The following is a 17,427-nucleotide window of genomic DNA, read 5'->3' on the forward strand; positions in this document are numbered from 1 at the left end:
AAAGATATATGTATAAAAGCTTATTACTGATTTACTATCAGTAAATATTACACTTGCTTTATAAAACAAAACATTATTTTTTATCTTCATCAGTAGGGATGTAGAGCTTCACCAACTAACACAAACAAGATGAGCAGTACACATAACTATATTAGTTTTCAACTCTGAATAGGAACTTATGTGATTATTCTTTTTATCCAGAAACTTGGAGAATTTATTTTATCCATTATTAAGCTAACATGTTTGTTACTGATAATGGTAGTTGTCCTGAAGCAGAAAGTGGTAGTGAAAGTCCAGTAGGTGTTGTAACTGGGAGATGAGTGCGTGAGCTGGCAACAATTGAAGGATGCTCTTTTAAGTGTTCCAACATGTTTGGAACAGGTAAGGGAAGTTGTCTTGAACTGGGAAATGCTACAGGAATTGCTGATGATGAATCTTGTAAAGGTGTACTTGAAGTAGCCACCTCTGATTCTGATGAAGGATGTCCCTTCAAATGTTCCTGCATAGCAGACCTCTTCCCAAAAGCTTGGCCACAAATCTGACACATGTAAGGTTTCTCACCAGTGTGAATCCTCACATGCTCAGCCAAGTTGCTAGATGAAGCCCATGGTTTTCCACAATACTTGCAAACATAAGGCTTTTCACCCGTGTGAGAGCGCACATGTTGTTGCAAATGTGTTCTCCGAGCAAAACTCTTTCCACAAGTTTCACATGCATAAGGTCGGTCTCCAGTATGAATCCTTACATGCTCAACAAGATGTGCAGAAGTTCTAAAGTAGGTATTACAATATTGGCAAAGATATGGTTTTTCCCCTGTATGAATACGAACATGCCTCTTAAGGCACTGTTTGCTTGCAAAAGTTTTACCGCAAACATTACATAAAAACAGACTTTCATGTCTTTTGACGTGTTTCATATAAACAACCTGCATTGCAAAGGTTTTACCACATGTTCCACAAGTGAAAGGCTTTTCTCTAGAATGGTTGTCCTTCATATGCGCTGATACTTCAACTGCCGAGGTAAAACTTTTAGAGCAATATTTACAAGGATGTGTACGTCCAGTGGCATGAATTTTTTCATGCATGATTAAAGCTGGTGCTTGAGAAAAAGATTTCCCGCAGTGGGTGCACAGGTATGGCTTTTCCCCAGTGTGAGTGCGAACATGATCCTGAAGGGAACTAGCCGTTAAGAAAGATTTTCCACAATATGTACATCGATGGGGTTTATCATCCTCATTATGGGTCCACATGTGCTTCTTGAGATGACAATTTCGAATGAATGATTTACCACATGTTTCACAAACATGTGGACGTTCACTGAGATGTATGCGCATGTGGTCAGCTAGACTAGTCTCGTCGAGCAAAACCTTTTGACAAAACTCACAATCAAATGTTATAACACTAGCATGTATACGAGCATGAGCTTTCAGCTCAAAGTCTTGAGTGAACTTCCTGTCACACTCAGTACATGAAAAGGTCTCATTTATGCTCTTGCCATGCAAATTTCTTTCATGCCGCACCTGATGATTTTTAAAAAGAAAAGCTTTACCACAAACTGTACAAGGAAACTTTCGTTTTCGGGCATGGTTTAACTTATGCTTTTTAAGAGCGGCATCAGATTTTAAAACTTTGTCACAGACATCACATTTGTATTCATCCCAGTCTTCATCTCCTTCAGAACCACTTTCATCACTTTCCAGTGAAGAGAAATCCATTCCTAGTATGTGGTCTGGGGTTTCATTACGATCTAACATAACTTTCCTCGTTTTGTTTGAACTTTCTCTGTTTAAGCGCCGAGACTCTTTCTCGTGTCCTGTTCTGCTTTCAGAATCTGAATCCTCATACCGGTCAGAAGCAAAACCAACATCACACTCAACTTCCGGTACCTCAACTTCTTGAGACTGCCCATTTTCATACTGGCAAAAGTTTGAGTTCTGACGGTTTTCGTCAGACTTTGGACTGCTGAGAATAGCTCCTTCTCCCCAATGTGGTAGAACCTGAATGTTTAAGACAATATTGGTGAATATGTCACAGATAACAAAACATCTCCATTTCATAAACCTGTGTATACCTCTTTCTTGATTATCAGTTGGCGTAATTTCTCATCAGATCGAGTACACACCCCCTTAAATTCAAACCACGACTCAACTTTCTCAATGCAAGCTTCACAGGCTTGAGCTGGCAGTCCGTCATTAGCATACACCTACAAGTCACAAATTTGAACAGCATTAGCTTCAGCACAGAGGTTATCATCACAAATGTAGAAAACATTTCCAAGAGGCAACTTGCATGACACATTTAATAATTTATGAAATAAATATTAAAATGTCATTCTGAATTATTTGTAAATTGTGGTGTATTGAAAATCAAAGTGAATCAATCAATGTGAATGAATGAAATTCAACATTGGTGAAGTCAACCAACATTATGGAAGTAAAACTGAAATGTCTGAAATAATTTACCTGAATTTGAGTGCAAGTCATAATCAGAATTGGCAAAGGCACGGAGTGTTTCTGGTTACTACTGTCAAATATTGAAACGGTGCTCCTGTCCTCTGACAGGCAGAGCCGACACACCGAATCCATGTTTTTCAGAAGTCTTTTCTCTAATTCAACCATCTTTTCAACAAAACTTAGTCACTTCAAGATTCATTGTGGTGCGCTGTACCCATAAGAACGTTTCCCAGAACATGGGACATGAATTTCCAGTGATAAAGACACTAGTAAAAATCAAAATAACAATAATGGTAATGAAATTTAACCAGCAATGTAAGGTGAGTTAACCCTCTTTTGTTTCTGTGGCTCTAACTAAACAGGAGGGTGGCATCTCTGATCAACATGAAAGAAAAAACCGATTTTACTTTGCCTGAAAATAAGTGGGTGTTCATTTATTCATTCCACTTTTAATGATTGGTAGACAATTAAACTTGACTTGTGAAGTTTTATTTTTGGCTCTATCAGTAATTGCTTGATCATCGCTCAAACCAGGAATGAAAAGTTAAGTTGGCAAAATTCAGTCCCGCTCTCACTTTTTTTCTTCTTACTTCATGCTGGCTGTGTCCGAATGTTACCGCATTTTTTCTTTGTTCCACACACGTCGGTCGGCAATGTGTGAAAGAAAGCCAAGTTCGAAAAAAGTATTTAACGCTCACGCATCACGCATCTGCTGTGCTGCTGCTGTCTGTGTAAATCTGCCGCCGAGCCGAGCCGAAGTCTCTCGAGTGAACGGAGCGCTAGAAAAGAATAGAGAATAGTTTAAGTAAGTATAAAATGCCAAACTTTCATGCTGTGAAATTAAGTGTTGCTTGTTTCTTCATAGATAATACGCGATAAGCTTCAAAGATGACACTGAACTTTTTTTATTGTGGCGTGTTTTAATTTATTTCCAAGTATTAAAAAAGGACAACAATGAAAGGCTTGTCTTTGTTGTGGTTATATTACATTGAAAAGAATCATCACTGATCTCCATTTCCTAGACAGTTTGTGAGTAGTCTCACTTCAATTAAAGCTCTTTATCTTCCATGTAGCTTTATTGTCCAGATTTTCTATCGAGTTTAGGGTGAATGAACACAACTGCAAACATTGCTTCTAATAGCAACTCAAAAACTGAATTAAATGAGTTTTAAGCGATAATAACAGGGCTATGATCTAATCTTTTTGTCTGTTTTCCTTTCAGAAAATCATGTCAGACTTAGCAAGTGATGCGTCACCTTCAGGCGCTCACAACCCCCTGGAAAAATTGCTTAAATTTCGTTTTGAGAAAAAATCAATTTTAAGTGATAAATGTGTACCCAATGGCAAAGAGAAGTCACCTCTTAAACAAGAAAATGGTATAGATTCCAATTCAGTGCATTCACCCTCTAAAGAGTCGTCTTCAATAAACAATAAAATTAAAGAACTTTCATCATCTATATCAATTGCATTAAAAACAGAATTTCCCCACAATACGCCTTCATCTTCTCTGGAAAATGGAGGTAAGTTTGGTATCAAAGCAAAGTAAAACTCAGTTATATTGTCTTGTCACATGAAGCAAAATTCTTTCAAACTGTTGGATGATTGACCATTAGATGATGTACACCAAATTAGAACTTTGAAAAAAAAAAATTGTTTTACTGGTGGATACTTCACACAATAATTTTCTTTACAGGTAATGATAATGAAAGTCCTCTAGAAAGCCCAATCAAACCTGGTAAAAGAAAAGCGAAAGTTTTGAGTTCTGATACAGAGGATGACAGTCCGAAACCCAATGGTACATTTTATTTCCAACAAACTTTCTACTTTTAAGTCCAAAGGCAGATTGTCAATGAGTTTGGAATTTAAGCAGTTTGCATCTTTGTTTCTCAGGTGTAAGAAGTAGTAAGAAATCAAAGCCATTAGATATTGATGAAGAAGGACGTACAAGTCTTGAAAATGCTTTGAAAGATCTTCATGATGCTTTTCCTGGCAAAGATATTTTGGTTAGTTGTAACCTTAATTTTGAGTTAAAATATTGGAATGTTTAAGAATTATATGATTTGTCTCATGATGCAGCATGCATCTGATTTTAATGAGCTTTTCTAATATCTCAATAGATTCTTCAAGATGCTCTTTTTAAAGCTGGATGCAGTGTCAGTAAGGCTAAGACCATTCTCAGTGAAGCTTTTTCTAATACTTCAACTTCAGATGTGACCATTAAAAAGAAATTAAATGGTGTAGGAAAAATAGGTATGTATCAGAGATACATAGAAAAAAAAATCTCTAACACATTGTTAGTATGAAAACTAAAATATGTCATGTTCAAGAGTGGCCTGTTACGTTATTGTGGATAGCAAATAACTATTTAGGTACATCACCTCTTTTCAAGATATATATTGTAACATTTTTGTTTGCAGGTAAAAAAAAGAAAAAGGAAATGGATTCTTGTGATGAAGACAATGAAAGTGATGAAGATGACGACGGCCGGGGCTATAAAAAGAGAAAAGTATATGACAGGTGAGGGTTTCTGTACTACACAAATTTATTCAAGGTTCTGGTAGAAGTTGTGCCAGTTGAATAATATTTTTATATAACTCAGTGATGCAGACTCAGATGAAGAAGTCTCAGATGACTTATCAGGCGACAAGAAGAAAGTCTTTATGTTCCTCTGTCAGTCTGATTTGGCAGAATTGCAAAAAATGCAATGCTCAAAGAAGAAAGCTGAGTTAATCATAGAAAGTCGTCCATTTGATGGTTGGAAACATTTGGTTGAAAAACTACAAAAGAAAGGTGGGGCTGGATGTGAAGTTCTCAATGCTGCTCAGGAATTACTGCAAACTAGGGAAGTAGCTGCAGAACTTATAAGAAAGTGTGGAAAGCTTGCTAGTAAAATGGAAACTGCTGTTGCTGCTGGGCTCTCTGATGTCCAGTCACAACCAAGTATCATGTCAGAAAAGTAAGTCCTTACGTACTCTGCAGTCTTGCATCATTTCAATTTACTGTTTCCTAATTCTTACTCTGTTTTGAAATTACTTTGTACAGTTTAAAACTTTCCGACTACCAACTAGTTGGACTTAACTGGCTACTCGTGTTGAATACTCATCAAGTTAATGGTATACTGGCTGATGAGATGGGTCTTGGTAAAACGGTGCAGATTATAGCATTTCTTTCATACTTGAAAGAGAAAAAACTTGCAAATCCTGGTAAACCTCACCTCATTGTAGTTCCAGCTTCTACACTTGGTAAGAATTATTTTAGTAAAGGATCCATTAATACATTTATATTTTTCATTTAAATTCAAAATTCTTAAATATTTCATCTTCTAGAAAATTGGCAAAATGAATTTACCAGATGGAGTCCTAGTATGAACGTAAGTGTGTATTATGGATCCCAAGAAGACCGGAAGTATCAGAGGATAGAGTGGTCCCAAAATGGTTTTGGTGACACAGAAGTGGTTTTAACTACGTAAGTATTTTGATGGAGATTAAAATTTCTGACCATTTGCTGTCACTTTGCTCACTTAATTTTTTCTAATTTCATAGATATGGAATGATTACAAGTTGCCCAGAGGAGCGAAAAATGTTTAGGATTATCCCATTACATTACGCCATATTTGATGAAGCACACATGCTGAAAAATATGTACACTCAAAGATATGAACAACTAATCAAGATCAATGTGAGTAATGGAGTAATAGTTGATGGATGATTAATCATACTTCAATGTTCTCAATCTTGGATTCACTTTATCAGTTTTTTTCCATTAACTTTTCTGGTTACTTTTTGACTGTCGTAGTTATATTTTACAAAATTCTCCTTTTGTTCTGATTCCCAGGCCCCTAATAGAGTGCTGGTAACAGGCACTCCCTTACAAAATAATTTGTTGGAGCTTATGTCCCTTTTGGTATTTGTGATGCCTAAATTATTCAAAGGAAAACAAGAAACACTAAAAGCTCTTTTTACAAAGGGATCAGTAAGTATTTTTTAACTGTAGATCTCCTGACTATTTTTACTGATGCCTTTTTATCACAAATCTGTATTGTTTGGAATTATCAACAGAAACAGCAAAATAATAAAAGTGATTCAGAAAGTTCTTTGCCGGAATTTGAACGCACTCAAATATTTCAAGCAAAGCACATTATGAAACCATTTGTGCTACGTCGTCTAAAATGTGATGTCCTCAAGGATTTACCTCAGAAAACAGATGAATTAATGCATTGCCCTATGACTGAGGATCAAGAGCAAAAATATAATGAACTGATAGCTATGTTTTCAAGGCAGGCTGCAAAGGTAACCCTTATTTTGACTTACAAAAATTTCTGTTACATTTGCATGAGCTCTAGCAGTAATGGAATGTTCTGATGGGTGTCTTAATACAATTTTTAGGAATTGAATGGTGATGATCCCAGTGAACCATCAGAGAGTGGTATGGCAATGTACATGAAACTCAGAAGGCTAGCTAATCACCCATTGCTATTAAGATACCATTTTAAGGTAGCCACAATTTCTTGGGTTTCTGTTTGCTACTGTATTTTTATGATTTAGAAAGTTTAACCTATGTTTTCTTTTGAACAGGATGACACTATTAAAGAAATGGCCAAAAGATTACAGAAAGATATTATTTATAAAGACACTGTGTATCAGTATATCCTGGACGATCTCAATGTTATGTCTGATTTTGAATTGCACAACATGTGCCTTGAATATAAGGTGCTCATCAATTTTTCTCTTTATTCAGTTTTGGATGAAACTACCGAAATTTTTAATATGATTTTCCCATGTTCTTTCTACAGACATGCTACAACTTACGTCTCCCACCTAGTGTCATGGGAGAGTCAGGGAAACTCAAAGAAATTGAGAAACTGTTGCCCAAACTTCAAGAGGAAGGACACAGAGTTCTTATCTTTTCTCAGTTTGTAATTGTCTTGGATGTATTGGAGGAATTTTTTAAGCACAAAGGCTACAAATTCCTTCGTCTTGATGGCAGTACACCAGTACCCCAGAGGTGACTGGATATTAGGTTCTCCTCTGTGTATGATTAGGAAACAATATACGGTTTATTAACTTTGATTTTGATGCAGGCAAGATCTTATTGACGAATATAACCGAGATACAACTATACTTATATTTATGTTATCTACCCGCGCTGGTGGGCTTGGTATCAATCTTACCTCAGCTGACACAGTCATCATTCATGATGTGGATCCTAATCCTCATAATGATAAGCAGGCTGAGGACCGCTGCCATCGCATAGGACAGACAAAGTAAGTTGGGTGGTTTCATCAAAGGTAGTTACCACTTTTTTTCTGATTTTAAAGTACTACATATGATACTGTCCACAAATGTTAAGTTTCTCATCCTCATTACCTTTTTAGGCCTGTAAAGGTTATACGCCTAATAAGTAAGGGAACCATTGAAGAAAATATTATGACTTTGGCCCAAGAAAAACTGTTGCTTGAAAAGGAAGTCTCTACTAATGAAGGTATAAATTTGTTTTACTTGAATTTGTACTTGTTAAGGCTGTAGTGTTTCGTGCTAAATTTTTGGTGCTCTTTCTCATAGAAAATGACCAATCTGAGAAGAAGAGTGTGGCAAAACTTCTTAAACAAGCCCTGGGGATGGACAAAAAAAATTCTGGGAACTCAAAATCACCAATCAAGTCTAGTGCATTGTAACTGCAACTCATCGTACGTAATCAATTCTGCTCAGTTTTCTGTGATCATTTATACCTGTGTCCTATTTAGTATTTGTGTTTTTGATCTTACCTAATCAGCGTACAAAATGTTGATCTTTCTACTTGTATTTTTTTATTGCTATTATTTTCTATCTATTGTGTACCTTTCTACTAGTTTATTACATGCATGCCTGAAGTACTTTTCAGTCATTTCTCCTCCACTGATTGTATGTTATTACTTCGTATATTGAGATGCTTTGTCAAAGTCTACAGAACCTTTCACCCTTTAACCTGCTGGCTAGGTGTGTTCCTTGTGATGGTGTTCTCCATGAGTTTGAAATGAGAAGTGTATTATTAATGTTTGTCTATCACTTGTAATGTGGTTTTTCCACAGTATCCATTTAGTTTCTGGATTTTCTTCTGTTGATGAAAGTCTCAGTATTATCAAGCACTCTAAATGTTCAACTAGAAAGTAAATGACCGTGGAAAATCTTTTCTTCTTTTTTATGTTTGTTTGTTTTGTTTGATTATTATCATCTTGGAGGAGATAATGCAACCTAGTTTACTGTATTACTTTTATGAAGTAGAGGGGGAAATCATGTGTTAGTTTGTATCCAGAAATTATTCTGGAGGACAGCAGAATAACAATTCTTAAAAAGTTTCTGCATCTACACATTCCTAAAGATGACTGTACTTGGGACTGGTAACATTTATTAACTCTTTTTTGTACGATAAAGATGCAACAGTACTTATTTTCTTGTCTTATTGCTGTTTGGAACCTTGCATTCTTAGTAAAGATATGTATACCATGTATGAAACATTAACAGATTATCTACTTCTCAACTCTCCCCTGTTTTCAGTGCCTTTCTCAGCATATCATGTACAGGTAACCTACACAAAACAAGCAGAAAAGTTCAAAGCTGTACTTTTATAGAAATGGAGAAGGGATGAAGAAGTAAGAAGTGTGGCAAGAATGTAAAAATTAACGAATAGTATTTTTACTGACATGTATCTCCCACCTTTTCCAATAGTGCAGTTTTAATGAGTTGGTATGTATGCAAGAGACTAGGGCTTATGGATAAGCCCTAGTCTCTTGATGTATGTGACATCAGAGTTACTACAAATCAAATACACAAGAAATTTAGGAAGGCAAGGTCATATATTCAGGCACTAGCAACTTCAATTTCAAGTAAGTCAGAGAAACGGAAGATTCACTTTCAACATTCAATTATGTACATAACAGTTAATACACGTCTAACAAAATAAATACAAACAATTCTATGAACTTCATAAATCTTGGTGCAAGCAAACAATATGTGCTGTAAAGATTAGAAATTTGAAAAGGACTCGATTATTTTAACAATCTAGGGAGATGATAAAGCTCAAACTCTTTTGATAACTTTCATGATGCAAAAAGTAAAACCCAAGAATCTTATAAGTTTTTGAATTTATGGTCAAAGAAATCATATAAAGCTAGGATATTTCACTTACACAAGTAATAACAATGACAAACATGGCATTTGACTGCTTTAGAATCAGACTTGCAAACAATGTACATGATTGATATAACGTGATACATGATTGAGTCTCACATGATTATTAAAGATTGCTTATAGATACTGATTCATAGTACGATTCATGAGTACTACGAGACAATTCCTTGCAGTTAAAACTAACAATTAGTGTTGCTTCAATTTGATCCTTATGACATAAACAGAAAAAAAAAAAATTAACAATTAAAAAAAAAACAACATTATGATCAATGCACATTTTGCATTCGTTTAACAACAACAAAAAAATTGATGATTTCAATTGCATATGCACATGAAAATGAGTCAATGATCAAAGAGAAATTGTTAGACATAAGGGGAAAAAAGGGGTTGAGGGTTAGAATAGGATCCTATGAAGCTAGTAGAACAGAACAATGTCAGGGCTGTATTGCCACAGAGATAAACCAGACAGCCTGCCGACTGTTGGGATTGAAGACATCCACATCACAAAAAAAAAAATTATAACAAGAAACAGGAAGTACCTAAATATTGCACAAATTATGAGAAAAGGTTGTGATTTTATAAAGCTAGATTGTTCTTTTTCTTTTAATAAAAGATATATAATCACAAAAGTTATTTTTAAGAAAATTTTAATAAGAACATGAAGTAAAAAAGCATGTTTATAAGAGGGAAAGATATCACCTAAAACTGTTCCTGCCACACCTCTCTGACTTCAATCCAACATTAATACTTGTATTATGACGTATGCAGTTAAGAATGAAGGGAGAGGAGATCTCTGAAATGTCAGCACTTTATCCTACATGGTGAAGTACCAAACTGGAATAGTCACATTTCTAGAAAAAACTAGTAGGACTATAAATTTTAAAACATAACCTTGCTTTACATCACAGAATGTGAACCTACCTAAGCATTTGGTGGTGATTAAATTGGCACACAAAAATGGCGCTGACTGCCCCAACAAACAGCTGAGAAAGAGACTCCAAAAAGCTTGCATTGCATGTCAACATAAGCAAAATAAAAATAAATTAAAACACTTATTTTTGTGACAAGATTTAAAGTAATGTCTCAAATATTATTAAAAAAGGGTATTCTTGATTTTTATAAAAACCTAAAAAATAAAAATATAAAGGCTTTGCTAGTTCAATAATGAATGACTCATGACACAGTCAATGTGTTAGGTAGTGACATAAGTTTTATAAAAATATTGCAACAACACTTGACTAGATTACATAGCATGACTAACTTGGAATACCCAACCAATTTATTGAGCAGATGTAAGGGCCATGGAAGAACAAGATGATGCACAATGCACCAGGGGAAGTTTAGTCTTGCTCTTCACACGTCTTCACAGCTACAACTATGCTACAGCATAACTGTAAAATAATGTAGATAAACATAGCGCCTCACAAAATGATCAAAAAATTTCCACCCATTTATATTTTACCTTATAAACATCACACTGTGCCATTTTAAATGAACAAAGCATCACTGCACCCATGATGCTGGTACCCACAGAGGTTCATTTTCCACTCTATTCACAGCTCGAACAAGCTGTTCAAATGCAGCAGACAAATCTGCATTTACAATAATTTCATCAAACAGATGACTGTACAAAAACTCAATACGTTCTGCACTTTGAAGTATCTCCTTAAATTCATCATCCTAGAACACAGAAAAACATTGACAAAGTACAACTAGAAGAGAAGAAACTGTATACAACAAATTGTGTGTAACTTACAGTGAAACCTCTTGAATTGTTTTCATCAAAAGTTGATCTTGCATAGGCTACAGCCCTTGTTTCTTTTAAAACATCAAATGCTGGAGGCTTTATATAAATGATGAAAGGTTTCAGCTGAGGTGTACGCAGCATTTTCAGAGCCTGGCAGGGGGGTTAGATACCGGAATTTATTGTTTGTTTCAATATGGTACTTAAGAGGACTTACACTTCCTCCTGAAAAATAACTTACTTGGTAATGAGGATTCATTATACAAACATGTCCGGCCCCCACAAGCATCTTAACACTTTCGACAGATGTGCCATACAAATTTCCTTTGTACTCTCCAAACTCAATAAAATTTCCAGCCTCAGAATCTTCCTCCATTTTTTCTCTGGTCACAAAGTAGTATTCTTTTCCATTTACTTCACCAGGCCTCATGGGCCGGGAGGTAACTAAAATAGATAAAAGACACATATTAGGTTCAAATAATTTCCATGTTCAAACAATAACTTGGTTTACATGAAATTTAAGTTTTTCCTCCTTACAAGGTGTAGGGGTGCGGTATTTTTCTGCATCTGTTGCAATCAACCTTCTACGAAGTTCATTGCGTCCAACACCAGGTGGCCCAATCATTACAATGGGACGGTAAATTCCAGCCCTAGGATATAACTTGGCCACTTCTTCGTACGTGGGAATTTCTTCACGGTCAAAATCATCATTCTCTGTAGAGTCATACATAATCTTCTTAGTTTTGGTCCGAGAGGCACAATGGGGTGATAATTGAAGAGAGGATTTGCAGCCGGTCAGGGAAGCAAGGGAAGGAGAAAATGCTGAAACAAGACACAGCCCTGTTGGGGACTCAGGGCCTAACAAGCAGAAAAAAAAAATTAAGCTCAGAGATGTACTATAAGCTGTGTTAATTAAGAGAGAGAGATAAAAATTAGGATATTGTAGATTACAAAATACAATCTAGGGAAGTCAATGAGTAAACGTCTCATGCTAGGTGATGGAAAAGCTTATCAAAGGAAACTACCAAAATGGAAAACAAAACTGTATCTAAACATAGTATCCTGATAATAATCTAATACCAAAAAATAAAAATTAGCAGACTGCTTTTAATTCTAGATTGAAAACATTTTGGTGCTTGAATAATGGCTAAAAAATAATATTCTCAATGATATCACTGAAAATACCCAAAGCAACATCTTACAGTCAAATGAGAAACATGAATAGGGAAGCCATTTACCTTGGTCAGCACGTTTTCCAATCTGAGACCTTTCACGTAAAATCATTCTTTCTTGATGTGCCCTGCTTGGAATAAGTCCTGCACGAGTAGTTCTATCCCCGTCTCTTCGGGCCTGCCACCTTCAGCAATTATGGTATTTAAAAGAAAACAAGGATACAGTTAAGACTTTAAATTGACATTTCCTTAGTAAAGAGTTATGTATTGTTTCTTACCATTCTCCATCATCCTGATTTACGATGTGTAAAATATCTCCTTTCACAAAGTCCAAACCAGCTTCTTTGCAAGGAATAAACGGATCTAAAGAAGCAACATAATCAAAATGGGCTCGAACTCGGACTTTACTTTCACAGTGACCAAGTTTTCTGTCAGCTGGAATAAGCTTGAATTTGATTGTGCCTTCAGAGTTTTGCTGCAATTACCGAAAAAAAAAAAAAAGAAAAAAAGACCATTCCATTATGTTGTTGGACGGACCGCTTTGATTGAAGCAATACAAGTACTTTAAACCAAAGTGTACTTACAAGAATTTTTAACACATCACTTGGAGGCTTCCACTCTACATTGATGCCATTAACTTCCCAAACCTCATCGCCCACATGGATAAGTCCTGATCGATATGCGGCACCTCCATGGAAGACCCTAGCAACAACATACTTTCCAGTTTGCTCATCTGTTGCTATAGTTGCACCCTGTAGAGACAAATAATAATCAATTAAAACAAGTGCAAAAACAGACTGAACCAAATTGACAAGTAGAATTTAACTGGAATGAAACAACAGTAATAGAAATAACTGTATGACAAATAATAGCCTGAGATATGGTAAAGGCGGGCAAAAGTCACACATGGGAAAAAATCGTACAGTCGAATGTGGGGTTTATCTCAGAGTCAAGGGAATACACATTTATATTTTTTGAACTTATCTGCATACTGAGTTCATTATACAACCTACATCCTCACTTGGGAGAGAAATTCCTTAACTACATCCTAAAATAGAGTGAGAATTCTTCCCGTTTTGGAGTTTTACCCGCCAGGCCTTTACCCTAGTAATTGGTCTTTTCCTATTGGTAAAATCACATTCAAGCAAAAAATAGAGAAGAAGAAGCATGAAAAATACATGTAATTATTAGAAATATGTGAGAAAGTTCATATTTTGAGAGATTTGAATTTATTACAGAGCTGTATTAAACATTGATTTACGTTCTCAATTGAAGTGAGGGACAATGAAAAAATACATGTACTAAAAGCACACACATATTGGGCCAGAATAATAAATTATAATTAAGGCATGAGCAAAAAAAACAAAAACAATATGATACAAAAACTGCACAAGAAAAGAAACATGCAGGAAAAATAGCACTTCCTTATCACATGCTGATTACTAAATGCTTACCTTGACCCCTAGAGTGCCATCATCAACCATAAAGATATAGATTAGAATTAAGTGAGCTGTGATAAAGTATAGTTCTAACATTCCGAACGAAGAAACATGTGATCAACCAAGATTTGCATGCCAAGATCTACAGTATTTATTTGATTCTAAACCGCACAGGCCTACCCTGACTTTCCAATTTCAACATTGGTTAAAAGGGTGTGGTTTAAAATTAAACAAATATGGTGGAATGAAAATTTGTGGAAAAAATTTATTTTGAGGACAACCTGTCATGTCTAGTACTACTGGTGACGTGACACACCACCGTTAAAAGCAAATTGAAAAGGATACAAAACGTAAAGCATGGCTAAAAGGGTAAAATAAAGTAAAAAGTGAAAGTCCAAAAATTTTCTTTGCTTTCATAAAATATTACCTCTTTTTTTCTGGCACCTTTAAATGTAGCTGGCATCAGCTTGCATGATCCGCATGTATAGCTAGGGACTAAAATGCAAGAGACATGCTCAAGTCATACTTCAAACACAAAATCCGTTTACTACCAAAAGCTTACCTCTACAACCAATTATTATTTTTAGAAAATGCATCTACAGAAAAGAAGTAAGGAACTATTTTGAAAATAATTAAAATCCTCAAATGAATAACATACTGAGAACTAGAAAGTAAAATTAAGAACTTGTAAGAAAGATACAGAAATCCTCTGTTTTAATCTGGTTCAATGAATTTCTACCAGATTTAGAATAAAAGATATTAGAATCACTACATAAAATGTACAAATAAGAATGAGCTAATTTGTTATACATAAATACACCCAAGTCACACCAAAATATATAAATCATTCATACATTTAAAAAAAATGAACCATAGTATTGTAAAGTATAGTATACTTTACAACAGGTTAAATCATGCAAAGCTAAAGGAAGAGGATTTACTGCAACCCATGATGGAGAGGAGAGCTCAGGACCACACACCACTTACCACAATAGGCTCGGCACTTTGAGCAGACCCCTTTGAAAGCAAAGTCAGAAAAGACAATATACAATCAGATGCACAAAACAACAAACTGTTAATTTTCAACACTATGAGATAGTAAAAAAAATAATTAAAAAATACACAAAGACAATGAACACTAAACACACTGAAAACCAAACAATGGAAAGGATAACAGGGGAGGGAAAGAGGTTCAAAAGCACACCAACCACTGCTTGAGGGAAATCACAGTACAACTTTTAATAGTACATGATACTGTTAGTAGACAATATGAAGAATTTTTACATTTTTTGACAGAGATATAGACCACTGAACCAATGACGGAAGAATGACAGCACAATTACAATTACAAACATGCAAAATACAGTGAAACCAACATATAACGGATTTCAAGGGACCGTCACGAAAATTTCTTAAAAGCCAAGAAATAAAAGAATGGCAATTCCCATTGAAATCGTAAACAAAGGACCATCGGAAGATCCAACATAATCTGTTATATGTAGGTTTCACTGTGGTAACTATAATTGGTCACATCTTGTACCCAAAACAACATTTTTCCTTCTTGGGAAAACTGAATAACAAAGCATTGAAAGAAACAACTGATAAGTTATGGTTGTTGTCCTGACAAACGATTTAGACAAATTTCACTCTAATGGGTTTTGCTCCAATTCGGTGTGAAGAGAGGTAAGCATAAAATAAAGGCTTCATGCATTGCATTTGCACAGAAAGAGAGAGGGGAGGGAAAAAAGAGTTAATCAATTAATATTAACTTACCAAAGGTTCATCGCTTTTTACTAGTTGAGCAATTTTAATTGTTTCTTCATCCTTGTCAACATCGGGTGGTAACTCTGATAGTCGAGGGTTGTAATCCTTCTGAGCTACAGCATCATGAGCATCCAGTAATCTCTGTGAAACATTAGGGAATGGTAATACAGGAGAAATTAAAACAAAACCCATAAAGTCTTTGAAAAAAGCTGACTTCAGGCACAAACCTGAATGTGTGGTTTCTTCAACAAGGAACAAATTTCTTCAAAATCAGCTGACAAATTTTTCCTGGTTGTTAATAAGTCTAGGACATCAGCAGCAATTTGGAGTCCATTAGAAACAATTGGATGGAAACTGTCGTCATTGACTCTATTAGAGATTTGACTATGCACATTCACAAGTGCGTTAAGTTCGCGGGACTTCAGAACACCAGTGATAAAATTAAACGCTTCATTGGTGGCTGGAAGTGACGTCCGGCATTCATCTAAAGCTTTCAATAAGCTGGGTAGAGCTGAAAATTACCATTGAAAGAGTAAGTCATGGCAGGAAACTCTTAGCTTACAAGCAATTAAACAAACTGTACCTGCGTTAATACTATTTGCTTCATCTGACATTTTAGAGGAGCTCTCTGTGCATTCTTTTGTTATGACTTCCCCAGTCGAAGACACATCTGTTCACAAAGAGCTGATATTAGAACAAGAAATTTAATGAAGGTACCAATTTAAAAACAAACATGATAATGATTTTTTTTGTTTTTTGAGATAAGTAAAGAAAAAGAGCCTCCTATCACTGTCAGTACCTTCTCTATCTGGATGGAGGTTAAAAATATCTAAATTAGGAATGGAAAAGGACTAGCAATCAATAAGTAAAATGCGTTGCGTTGGGTAACGCAACTCGTCTGAGGCATCGAGACTGCAAAATGAAACTTTAAATAAATCTTCAGTTGATCTAAGCTCGTGGTATTTTTGGAAAAAAAAAGAAAAGAAAGGTTTGCAAGTACTGACAACTGCATGGATATAAAGGTTAAGCGACACAACTTTTGTGCATGTTTGCGAGGTGACATGCCGGAGGATCGATTGAAATGAAATCTAAAGCAATCTACACTTCTATTTTATCAGAGGATCTGTAAAACAGGCATCAAACCATAATACTTGCGATTTATAAGAGGTCTACACACCACAGATCAGCCATTTCTGTTCATCCCCAGCGCCCTCTACCGAAAGGGATGAAAAATCGATTTAAGGTGGAGAGGGCGAGAAAGAGAGAGATGGAGAGATGGAGGGATGGGGGGGGGGAAATAAGGGGTGAATCGGGTGAATCTGGGCCATCTGGGCTCTGGGCTCTCTGCCTGCATTCGGCATCGGCCTGTGCTGGCGTGGAGTTAGGTTAGTGGGCGGCGGCCACAAGAAAATTACCGATTGAATGCAGAGACTGCGTTGCGCCGCCTGCATGAGGGGAGGGAATTCAATAGCGGGGAAGTACGGGAAATAACCGTCAGCGTGCCGTCGCTTGAAAGCGGCCTCGCTATGAGGCTATCCGCCGGGCTGACGCGCAGCCATGGAGCAGCTGTAGAGTTGGTGACCTATCTTCAAGGCGCAGGGCGCAGCAGCGGCGGAGGCTGTGCCTAGTGGCCGACAAACGCTGCACACTTACTTTCGTTTTATGAACTGCACCGCGTGCTCGGGGGCAT

At 36.1% G+C, this 17,427-nt stretch overlaps 3 protein-coding genes across 10 annotated transcripts; 1 reads left to right on the top strand and 2 right to left on the bottom strand.

The window, feature by feature from the left end:
• Positions 1-184: 184 nt before the first annotated feature.
• On the bottom strand, positions 185-2,803 carry LOC113213369 (zinc finger protein 883-like). Its single transcript, XM_026432413.2, has 3 exons — positions 2,462-2,803; positions 2,071-2,202; positions 185-1,996 (listed from the first exon to the last, which is right to left on the bottom strand). Exons 1-3 carry the CDS (start codon positions 2,615-2,617, stop codon positions 230-232), a joined length of 2,055 nt encoding a protein of 684 aa, XP_026288198.1. The 5' UTR covers positions 2,618-2,803; the 3' UTR covers positions 185-229.
• Positions 2,804-3,070: 267 nt separating this feature from the next.
• On the top strand, positions 3,071-8,968 carry LOC113213374 (SWI/SNF-related matrix-associated actin-dependent regulator of chromatin subfamily A containing DEAD/H box 1 homolog). 2 transcript variants are annotated; one of them, XM_052265922.1, is made up of 19 exons: positions 3,071-3,257; positions 3,389-3,481; positions 3,675-3,972; positions 4,146-4,247; positions 4,343-4,455; positions 4,570-4,702; positions 4,870-4,969; positions 5,052-5,408; positions 5,495-5,694; positions 5,779-5,917; positions 5,995-6,130; positions 6,287-6,424; positions 6,511-6,741; positions 6,838-6,945; positions 7,027-7,161; positions 7,245-7,456; positions 7,533-7,715; positions 7,827-7,933; positions 8,014-8,968. In XM_052265922.1, exons 3-19 carry the CDS (start codon positions 3,681-3,683, stop codon positions 8,124-8,126), a joined length of 2,799 nt encoding a protein of 932 aa, XP_052121882.1. In that variant the 5' UTR covers positions 3,071-3,257; positions 3,389-3,481; positions 3,675-3,680; the 3' UTR covers positions 8,127-8,968. The 2 variants fall into 2 exon arrangements, with proteins under 2 accessions (XP_052121882.1, XP_052121878.1); XM_052265918.1 differs by lacking the exon at positions 3,389-3,481.
• Positions 8,969-9,265: 297 nt separating this feature from the next.
• On the bottom strand, positions 9,266-17,026 carry LOC113212718 (MAGUK p55 subfamily member 7). 7 transcript variants are annotated; one of them, XM_052265928.1, is made up of 14 exons: positions 16,742-16,877; positions 16,537-16,649; positions 16,321-16,407; positions 15,965-16,248; positions 15,747-15,878; positions 14,961-14,990; positions 13,119-13,286; positions 12,813-13,009; positions 12,601-12,719; positions 11,900-12,220; positions 11,604-11,806; positions 11,375-11,515; positions 11,081-11,298; positions 9,266-11,009 (listed from the first exon to the last, which is right to left on the bottom strand). In XM_052265928.1, the coding sequence occupies exons 3-13, from the start codon at positions 16,349-16,351 to the stop codon at positions 11,122-11,124; spliced, it is 1,803 nt and encodes a 600-aa protein (XP_052121888.1). In that variant the 5' UTR covers positions 16,352-16,407; positions 16,537-16,649; positions 16,742-16,877; the 3' UTR covers positions 9,266-11,009; positions 11,081-11,121. The 7 variants fall into 7 exon arrangements, with proteins under 7 accessions (XP_052121888.1, XP_052121908.1, XP_052121902.1 ...); XM_052265948.1 differs by lacking the exons at positions 16,537-16,649; positions 16,742-16,877 and adding an exon at positions 16,915-17,026 and having other exon boundaries at positions 11,900-12,076; XM_052265942.1 differs by lacking the exons at positions 16,537-16,649; positions 16,742-16,877 and adding an exon at positions 16,915-17,026 and having other exon boundaries at positions 11,900-12,184.
• Between the last annotated feature and the right edge of the window lie 401 nt (positions 17,027-17,427).

The sequence above is a fragment of the Frankliniella occidentalis genome, unplaced genomic scaffold (assembly GCF_000697945.3).
Source record: "Frankliniella occidentalis isolate FOCC.00 unplaced genomic scaffold, Focc_3.1 Scaffold3, whole genome shotgun sequence".
Classification (NCBI taxonomy): Eukaryota; Metazoa; Arthropoda; class Insecta; order Thysanoptera; family Thripidae; genus Frankliniella; species Frankliniella occidentalis.

What these genes read in the sequence shown, in the direction of transcription:
- LOC113213374 (XM_052265922.1), top strand. Translation starts at nt 3,681, where the DNA reads ATGTCAGACTTAGCAAGTGATGCGTCACCTTCAGGCGCTCACAACCCC. An exon ending in ATCTTCTCTGGAAAATGGAG is followed by an intron (nt 3,973 to 4,145) that starts GTAAGTTTGGTA and finishes TTTTCTTTACAG; the next exon opens with GTAATGATAATGAAAGTCCT. An exon ending in TATTAAGATACCATTTTAAG is followed by an intron (nt 6,946 to 7,026) that starts GTAGCCACAATT and finishes TCTTTTGAACAG; the next exon opens with GATGACACTATTAAAGAAAT.
- LOC113213369 (XM_026432413.2), bottom strand. Translation starts at nt 2,617, where the DNA reads ATGGTTGAATTAGAGAAAAGACTTCTGAAAAACATGGATTCGGTGTGT. An exon ending in TGACTTGCACTCAAATTCAG is followed by an intron (nt 2,203 to 2,461) that starts GTAAATTATTTC and finishes TGTGACTTGTAG; the next exon opens with GTGTATGCTAATGACGGACT. An exon ending in AACTGATAATCAAGAAAGAG is followed by an intron (nt 1,997 to 2,070) that starts GTATACACAGGT and finishes TTAAACATTCAG; the next exon opens with GTTCTACCACATTGGGGAGA.
- LOC113212718 (XM_052265927.1), bottom strand. Translation starts at nt 16,351, where the DNA reads ATGTCAGATGAAGCAAATAGTATTAACGCAG. An exon ending in AATCAGGATGATGGAGAATG is followed by an intron (nt 12,720 to 12,812) that starts GTAAGAAACAAT and finishes TAATTGCTGAAG; the next exon opens with GTGGCAGGCCCGAAGAGACG. An exon ending in TAATGAATCCTCATTACCAA is followed by an intron (nt 11,516 to 11,603) that starts GTAAGTTATTTT and finishes CCCCCCTGCCAG; the next exon opens with GCTCTGAAAATGCTGCGTAC.